Source organism: Cyprinodon variegatus, unplaced genomic scaffold (assembly GCF_000732505.1).
Source record: "Cyprinodon variegatus isolate N-32 unplaced genomic scaffold, C_variegatus-1.0 Scaffold184, whole genome shotgun sequence".
Taxonomy (NCBI): domain Eukaryota; kingdom Metazoa; phylum Chordata; class Actinopteri; order Cyprinodontiformes; family Cyprinodontidae; genus Cyprinodon; species Cyprinodon variegatus.
Window position 1 is genome coordinate 3,895 of NW_015150637.1, and position 9,303 is coordinate 13,197.

General features: G+C 37.7%; 1 protein-coding gene across 1 annotated transcript in view; it reads left to right on the forward strand.

Annotated features, from left to right (window-relative positions):
• rabep2 (rabaptin, RAB GTPase binding effector protein 2) overlaps positions 1 to 9,254 on the forward strand; it is a 12,043-nt gene extending 2,789 nt beyond the window's left edge. Inside the window, exons 2-12 of the mRNA XM_015379018.1 lie at positions 3,816 to 3,971; positions 4,347 to 4,429; positions 4,504 to 4,878; positions 4,964 to 5,059; positions 5,502 to 5,600; positions 5,756 to 5,869; positions 6,633 to 6,711; positions 6,825 to 6,836; positions 6,963 to 7,117; positions 8,186 to 8,302; positions 8,392 to 9,254. Of these exons, the coding sequence (XP_015234504.1) occupies positions 3,816 to 3,971; positions 4,347 to 4,429; positions 4,504 to 4,878; positions 4,964 to 5,059; positions 5,502 to 5,600; positions 5,756 to 5,869; positions 6,633 to 6,711; positions 6,825 to 6,836; positions 6,963 to 7,117; positions 8,186 to 8,302; positions 8,392 to 8,496 (1,391 nt within the window). The 3' untranslated portion in view covers positions 8,497 to 9,254. The remainder of the gene's footprint in view (positions 1 to 3,815; positions 3,972 to 4,346; positions 4,430 to 4,503; positions 4,879 to 4,963; positions 5,060 to 5,501; positions 5,601 to 5,755; positions 5,870 to 6,632; positions 6,712 to 6,824; positions 6,837 to 6,962; positions 7,118 to 8,185; positions 8,303 to 8,391) is intronic.
• The last annotated feature ends 49 nt before the right edge of the window (positions 9,255 to 9,303 follow it).

Here is a 9,303-nt window from a genome sequence, read left to right on the forward strand (position 1 = left end):
AAGAATTGAGGCAGTTCTGAAGGCAAAAGGGGGTCCAACCCGTTACTAGCATGGGGTACCTAATAAAGTGGCCGGTGAGTGTATGCCATTATGCTTTAAGCAGAGACCTCTCCTCGCAAAGCATTATGGGATTTGCTGTCATGGTGGCCCCGCTGTCGCCATAGGCTGTCGGGTAGCGAAAATTGCGACTAATAACAAAGATGGCGCAGGCACCGCGCAGTGGTCCAACTGGAAGTTGACTGAGTTTGCTATAAAGTCCACTATATATTCCCCGCTCTATATAATGATTGAAGGATTTAGAGGTTAGGGAGGAAGTGTGCACACAGTCAGCTTGTATGAGCTATGAGAACAGCAACTTTTATACAGAGCGTGCATGAGAAGAAATGGGCTCATGCATGCTCTCTCACGTGCATTTTTTTTAAAGTGGAAAAAAAAATTGAGAAAATCCTCCTCAATACGTTTAAGGCATCCTCTGCAGGTTTTGGTCCACTGTTTATTATCAAGTCCACTCATGCTGACATCTACTATAATAAAGAAATTACAAGCTCCTCATATTTCAGTCTAGTACCAAGTATTCATTAACGTTAAAAGGAAAACTAAAATTCAATTACTCAACCTATTTTTGACTATTCGGAATTCAAATGGAAGAGAATGTTTGGTGGTATTTGAAACTATTGAGAAGCATGTCTGGTCCTCTGTTTTAATAACCGGAAGGTATAAACAGGGTTCCTGCGGGTCGTTAAAAAGTCTTAAAAGGCATTGAATTCTTCAAAATAAAACTAAGGCCTTAATTGGTATTAAAATGTCTTAAATCAGTCTTTCGTAGATCTTAATTTTTAAAACATAAATAGGATTATTTTATAATTAAAAATGTTAAAATTGAGAATTTATAATTATTTTTTTTAATAAAAAAAAAAAAAAAAAAAAAAAAGGGCTCGCCATTATTGCTTCCTTGCCGATAGCGGAACCAATAAAAGCGTTGTTTGTCCCTGAACGCCTCCACTTATCACCAAATCAAACATACTAAGAAAACGATACAAAGAAAAATAGCTGCAAAAAAGACTTAGTACTGGTTATGTTGTGGCTTTAAAACTGATTTGTTTTGTTCCCTGCTAAAACAAAGTTTGTGAATTCAGTTAAATAATTGTTGAAATATATCTGTCATTTGTGTGTTTTTTAGCTTTCTTCCTGCTTTTAAAAATGTGAAACATTAGTGCAGTGGTTTAGGTTAAAATAAACCTTTGGGTTAAGTTGTCACAAGTGGGTTTTTCTTGTGTTTCTTGTGAATTTGGTCTTAAATTTTTATTTCAAGTGGCATTAAAAAGTCTTGAATTTAACTTGCCTTATGCTGTAGGAACCCTGTGTAAAGTTGGGAGAAAGTGGCTCAGTAAATATTAAGTTTTTACACTTTCTGTCTTTTTTTTTTTGTTGAGTTCTGTAATCTTGATCCAAATGCTTCCTCTTGTTACCCTACTGTTGGGTCTGAAAACGCTCATTAAATTATGTATATTTATAAAGTCTGTTTATTAAATGTATCAAATCTGTAAAGTTTATTCAATGCTTGCATTGCTTTGACATAAACTACCTAAATAAAAAAAGTAATGTATCCGGTAAAGGCAGTGGAACACTATTAGCATTAAATTGGCTTCAGTGTTTTAACAGAAAAAAAATACTTCCTAGTTCTGAAGGTGATATAAAAAGCTACATTATTCTAATTTATCTAAATTATTGGATAGAAGATTATATAATGGTTTGTAAACACATGCAGGTTTGTTTCTGGCGAGTGAGACTTAATAATAACTTCTGACTGGAAAAATATTCCATTTCTTCTTTTATTTCCACTGCCATTCAAATTGATCTGAATGTTCCTGTTAGGTTTTATTTTATATTTTTAAGAATGTTTCTGATAACATTAGGGCTGAAACAATTGTATTAATCTTTATTAATTGATTATTGAAATAATCGTCAACTAATTTAGCATCGATTAATTATTAACTGGAGTGCAGAGACTCTAAAATATGCCTTTTTCTGACAGAAATTAGAGCAGTAATTATATAAAAATTATAAAAATATATATATATAAATATTGTGCATTTAAGATAAAAAAACAACAACACCCTTTTCCATCAATATGCTCTATCCAGAACTCCTCAAGTGGAAAAGGTTTAGTTTCACCTGGTTTAATTCTGTAAAAAAATCTTTAAGGAGCCTTTTGCTACCTGATTAATAATCCAAAAATTAATCAACAGATTAATTGATTCGCAAAATAATTTGTTTGTTGCAGCCCTAGATAGCATGCATTAGGAGTTCAAAGTACATTGTCATTTAATAACATCCTGCTGTTGATTGGCATTAACAATGTACTTAGATCTTAGAGAAAAATAGACTGAGTTGGGCTGGGCAATGGATCAGTTGAATATTCCGTTTTCAGTAAATATGGATTTATTTTATTTTTTTATTAAACAATGCATTTTTCGGGGCTTCCGTAGATCAAAGTGTGTTCAGCCTGACACTTTTTTTTTTTTAGATTCATGGTCAAAGTTGAAACCAGTAAGTCGTGTAATATCCCCATTTTAAAAAATTTTTTGTGCCAACTTGTTTTACAAGCATGCTTTAGCTGCTCTCTGAATTCAGGTTAACTCGTAGAAAGGACAATGCAATTAAGAGTTAGTCTTCAAAACTATCTTATGTAATTTTTTTTAACTACAGGGTGAAATAAATGTGTTATTAATTAGATTTGGAATTAAAAAAGTCAGAGATATATGCTGAAGGTTTATTAACCAGCTCTAGTGTTTGAGTGCATGAGTTAAAGTTTGGAAGAGTGTTTTTTTCCCCTGCAATTTAAGCTAAATGCATTTTTTCTTTATTTTTATTTTTGCTGTCCAACCTTTTTGCCATTTGGGGCAAAACTGTCAAATAAAAGTACGCTCGGCTACAATTCTAAACAGTTTCATTGTGAAATGGCTTCATTTTTCCATTTTTCGCTGACAGTAGTAGATGAAGTCATTAGAGCTTTTGACTTTTAAAAATAATGTTTTTTAGATTTTTTTGTCTAGATTCTTGTTGTCAGTCAGAAACAAGAATGCAATAATGGCTCCTCTGCAATAATAAGAAATGCTTGCTAAATATATAGGCTAGTTCAATAAATTGGAGCCAGGTATGCTTATATGGAAACGTTAATGGATTTTTAAGATAATATTCTAGTAAAAATCATGTTTAATGAAAACATGAAGGGTTTTCAAAAAATATTTAAGTTAACAAGAATTTCCCCTAAAAAATGTGTAACGTTTCAAACTACATCATTTAAAGCAGACATCCCCAACTTCGGTCCTCGAGGCCCGCTGTCCTGCAGGTTTTAGAGGTTTCCCTGCTCCAGCACAGCTGATTTCAATTAAAAGATGATTAACAGGCTTTTGGTCTAATGCAATCACTATAATCAGCTGAGAAACCTCTAAAACCTGCAGGACAGCGGGCCTCGAGGACAGAGGTTGGGGATGCCTGATTTAAAGGGCTTTAAATGATCCATATGCAACACTTTGGATACCACTGGCTTAAATAGTGCTGAAAAGTAGTGATAGTTAAAATCTTTCTATCCTGTTGTGGTGAGACCCTTCAGTTAATTAAGTATATTTAAGACTTGTAATAAAATTGATTGTGTTTTATATGATGATGTAATTAAAATAATAAAGTGTGAAACCCAGTAACTGAAGAATCAGTTTAGTTTATTAGAAGGCTGTTCCAGCTTGTATGGGGGCTGTTTCATGTTAGACCTCCTAGAAAAAGAGAAAGAAATGATAAATGTGTCTTGTTTTCAGTGGGCAGCCTGCAGGCCCAGCTAGCTGAGTGCCGAGCTCAGGCTGAGCACTGGCAGGGCGTGGCAACAATCTGTGAGCTGAGCAAACAGGAGGAACTGGCAGAGCTGCAGAAACAATGTGATGAAGAAATCCAGTCTCTGCAGGAGGCTCTCAGAGGTCAGGAAGCAACCGTGTGTGTTTGAAAAGCTGAGAGGATGTAAGAAGATGATGGATTTCAGAATAGTGGGATTGTTTACACTGTCCAAGTTCTAATTCACATTTAAAGTGAACGCTTGTTGTTTTTTCCTCTGAGTATAAAGAACGTTTTTTATATTAAAAAGCTTTGAGAAATTCTGTGTTTATAAACCTTTGTAAAAAGAAATAAAAAAATCATACCATCATAAAAATCATTGCTGTTTTTGATCAAGTAAACATTAAAACCACAAGTAGTTTTTTTTTAACTGTTATTGTAGGCCATTGAAACTAATAATGCTCTTGAGCAGTGACTTAGTAAAATATCCTGAATTAATTGTAAGTATCCGGTTTTATCAGCAACTGTAGCCCAGTATGAAGCCAGGATAGCTGTGCTGCAGTCCCAGCCTGTGGACTGGAGGAGAACCAGTGGACACAACACGGTCAGTTTGCTTCTGCTTTAAAATGTAAAGCATTTTAATCTGAATCTCATTGTTTGTTTTTCTGTGCCTGTTAGACCGGTAGCAAAAAGGGCAGGGCAGAATCCGACGTCTCCGTCAATGAATCCCTGACATCGGTTGGCAATAGCTTGAAGGAGGACGAAGCGGCTTCGCCGCCGGACCAAACGCGGAGTGGACCGCTAGAACCTGAGGCAGCGGCGGAGGATGGGTCGCCCCTTTCAGCTGAGGGGTATTATTCCTTACAGAACTGTGACTCTGCCTCGCTGTCCTCATTCTCCTTGGACACGCCATCTCTGCCCAGAAAACTCCTCACTCAGGAAGACACAGAATCACTGGTTTCCACGGGAACACTAGTTCCTGAAGCCATCTACCTACCCCCAGCGGGACACCGCCTAGTAACTCACAGTGACTGGGATGCCCTCAATGCGCAGGTCCAGAAACGGCAACTAATACAAATACAGCTTTAAAGTGAGATGGCTGCTATAAACTTTTTTTTTCTTTTTCTTTTTTGGGCAGTTGTCAGACCTGCGAGGGGAAGTGAGCCGACTGCAGGCGGAGAAGGAGGAGCTGGAGAGAGAACTGGATACCCAAACCCACCACACCCACAAACAGGTGGGGCTTTCTGCTCTGATTGGCCATCCTAATTAAATGATCATCAATCAATCCAACTGTTTTCAATCTATTGCTGAATCATCAGGAGATCAGATACTGAAATATCAGATTTCCTCCTGCCCACCAAAAACATCAAAATGTTAACTTTCCACTGATACTTTTTCATTTTTATCTTAGTAAATAAAGCAATAAAGGAAGACTGTCATCATATAATAGTTTGATTCCCTGTTTCATTCTAACTTATCACAGTGGGAAATCCTTTATCCTCCATTCAGATGTTTTTGTTGGTTTTAGCAAATGTTAAATTAATGACTTTTAAGGTTTGAATCTTCAGCTCAGACCTTAAATCAGCTGTCACCTGATCACTGCATCTCCGGTCTCAATGGGCTTCATGTAAAGGCTACCAGTTTTAACACCAGTTGATGTGTTTGTTGGTGTTCAGGTCTCATTGCTCCAGTCTCAAGTCCAGACCTCAGAGACTCTCCTTCAAGATTTACAGAAATCTTTCAGCCAATCACAGAATGCGGTTCAGAGCCGGCTGGTGAGTGACCTGACACTAAAATGGAAATCAAGTTGCTGATTATAATAAGATAGTAGACTAGAATTTATTTTTTTTAAAACACTGTTTATATTTCTAAATTGAAATCCTAAGGAATTCAAATGAAATGTTCTTCTTCTGTATCCTCTGGGGTCCAGGCGGAGTTGTCTCTGTCTCAGCGGAAAATGTGCTGTGAGCTGTCCAGACTGAAAGGAGAAGACATCGATGAGCGTTTATTGGACCCCAGATCATCGATCTCAGACACGCAGCAGGTAAATCTACCATTTAAGAAGCTAGCATATGTCAATGCTGTTTTTTTTAATGAAAATTCAGTTCGTAATTTAAGTGGAATGAACACCTGATCAAAATTTAAAAAGGAGCAGGAGAATAAAAACAACTCTTTTGAGACAGCAAATGAAATAGGCTGTTTAACAGCTGATTAAAAGCTTTTATGCCACAGCAGCAGTGAGTCGATTTAATTTACATTTCTTTTTTTTTAACTAAATATATCAAGCGTTATAAAACAAATAGGTCTAGTAGTAGACCCCCAAATGTTCTTTTCTAGCACTGAGGCCAGTACAGTACTGTCTGCAAATGAAGGGATTAAAAAATATATAATTTTTTTTGTTTGCAACCAAGCACCTAAAGGTGAAAGTCTGAAATAATAAAAGGTCAAGCTTATAAATTTAGTTTTTCTGATTAAAAAATCCTTTCCTGGAGTTTCATTTTCTGCTTAAAGAAAGAGTTGTATTTGATCTAAAACCTCACATAGTGACGTTCTGTATCCCTTCTTTTATTTTTTGTTCTTATTCAAATCAAACTCCTTATATTAAAGTGACTTTCTTGTGAAAAGTTTAACTGTTTGGGTGATATTAAATGTGCCAGCCTATGAAAATCCTGGCAAAATGACAGCTTAATAGCACATAACCATCAGAGACTAGAGGATGCTGAAGGAAAACGACACATTTACAAAACGGCACATGTTCATTTTCTGCAAGACCTCTGTGAAATTGATTGTTTATCTTTTGCCTGTAGGGGGCGCACTGTGAGGAGCGACTTCGCATCGAGATAGTCAATCTGAGGGAGCAGTTGGACAGTCGGGCGGAGGAGAACGGTCTGTGGATTGTTTAAATATCTGCTTAACGGCTAACTTCCACCATGCTTAAACTGTTTCTTTGTTTTCCTTCATTCCTCATGGCGGCTGCTGATCAAAACTACCAAAATCAGATGTTTTAGAGGGTGAGTGGACACCATGGTTTATCATTAGCCTGCTAAGCCATCTGTAATACCAGAAGTTATTTATCCCTGATGTTATTAGTCTCAGAAATGCTATTAATGTAACTGTGCTTGTGATTCTTTCTGCAGTGCAGCTTTCCACTTTGAGGACAGAGACAGAGAAGATCCAGGCTCAGAGGGACCAGCAGCAGGCTGAGCTGTTTACCTGCCGCAAAGAGCTGGAAGCCCAGCGGGTGGCGCTCACTCATTTGCAGAACACCAACAAAGCCCTCACCAGTGATAAAGTAAATGAAACCGGCTTTTAGAACCAAGGCTCTCGAGTTTGATTAAACAAGATGGGGCTAATCCACCATTGTCTGTTGTGCAGCAAAATCTGTCAGATTCAGCACTTTGCAAAAATATTTATTTGACTTTTTTTTTACATTCTGTCACATTTCAACCACCAAGTTTAAGGCATCTTACTGGGATCTTATGAAGACTAATTTTGCATGGTTTTTAGGATGCTTGTTTGTGAAAGTTAAGTAAACGTCTGTGGACTGAAAATGTGTCCTTTTTTCTGGGTCAAAGGTTCAGGAAAGGTCAGATAGAAAATGTTCTGAATATCAGTTTTGGTCACCTTGAAGAATCTCAGCTGGTTTTATGCCTGATTGGATTCAGATGTTTTGAAGCAGAGAGGCATCTAAAAGTAACCAAAACGGATCTGAACCCTAGATTATCCAAACCGTCCCACTTAATCTCAGGCTCTATTTTCGCCTTTTTCCCAGAAAGTTAACCTCTGCCCCCTTCTAAGTCTTTGGAAGTCTTAACCAGTTTCTTTCTCAGTCATTTTGTATTTAAATCAGTTTTCTCAGCTTGGAGCAGCTTTACCCTCCCTGCTGAAGAAAGGCGTCCCCGCAGCATGATGTTACCAACACTGTGTTATGCAGTGGTGAGCTTGTGTTGTGGATGGTGGAGCAGTCTCATCAGAGGACCTTCCTCTACCTATTTGCCATCTCACCAACATGAACCTTGAGTTGCTTTTCTCCTCCTGCCTTCCATATACTCCATCTGTGGTGTTGGTATTGATGTCAATCAGGATGAGGTGGTTACTTTGCTCCACCTTAACTGGATCATTATGACTCCTCCATAGTCAACCCCACCCCTGTAGGTTGCTTCTCTGATGAATGATTACATAGCTTAGATGGACGTCTTTTTTGGCGGTTGATTACATTGGATTTTCTTTAGACATTTTGAGAAAAAGGGGGTAAATACCACATTATTCAAAAAATTTTTTATGCGTGTTTGTAAAGCTGTTTGCCCAGCATGTGTCTAAAGCTCATATGGGTTAATATCCCCATCTCTGTGTCTTTCAGGCCCTCCTCCACCAACAGTGTCTGGAACTTCGTAGCCAAGTGATCAGCCTTCGCTCTCAGGTGGACACCAGCCAGGCTGTGCAGAGGGACTTCGTCGAGCTCTCCCAGTCGCTTCAGGTAAAGAATCAATGTCCAATCATGATGTAAGCTTTCATATCGCCAACTGATTCTGTGACATCTATATATTTATCTCCCTCCGCTTTCAGGTTAAACTGGAGCTGATCCGGCAGGCGGAGACTCTGGAACAAGTCAAAGAAATCCTCGGGGAGAGTGTGGGAGAAGCTGGCGCTCAGCCTGCTGAAGTCTCATGAACGTTAGAAAAAGATGTGAAAAAAACCAAAGACCAGCATCAAACATATCGCCTGGACCAAGAAGGTCCACACGCTGGACAGACACCCCAAGAAAACTCTGCACTATTTCCCCTTTTTTCTATTACGACACTGGAGCGTGTCTGTTTTCGATAGTTATGCTTCGATGTCAGTAAATCAAACGGTTTCTTAGTCATTGAGAGCCATGTTTTAAATGACTTCCTGTAACATTCCTTCCTGTAAAAATGCAAATCTGAATTTAATTTGTTTATAAAACTAACAACTCTAGCAAAAACACTCATCAGTGCAGGTAAAAATGCGTCTGTAAGCCATATTATCTGTGATGAAGGACCTCTTTACAGCACAGTGCAATAAGAGTTCATGAAGCAATGCAAACGAGAGGGTTTTTTAATGTATGTTATTATATGTAATAATGAGTCTACCATTTGTCAGCTATCAGGCATAAATCTACAGTCCATGTCTTAACTGCCCATACCAGCCTTTAAATTGACACGTATGACTGGATTAGGCAATAAAAGTGGTATTAGTAGAGATATAAAAGTTTAACATGTGTGGGTTTTTGTTTTTGTTTTAATACACACTGAAGATGAAAAACAAGTCGTCACATTATTTCTCTCAAGCATTAAGGTCAAACAGATATAATAAAGTGTTCCGGCTCAGAGCTCTTTGCAGTTTCACTGTACATGCAGACAGCATTCTGGAACAAAAATAAAATTAAGAGTTAAAATTCATGTCACCTTCAGTACACATCTTTATTCTTTAAGAATAGAATAAACAGAATAGCTTTAA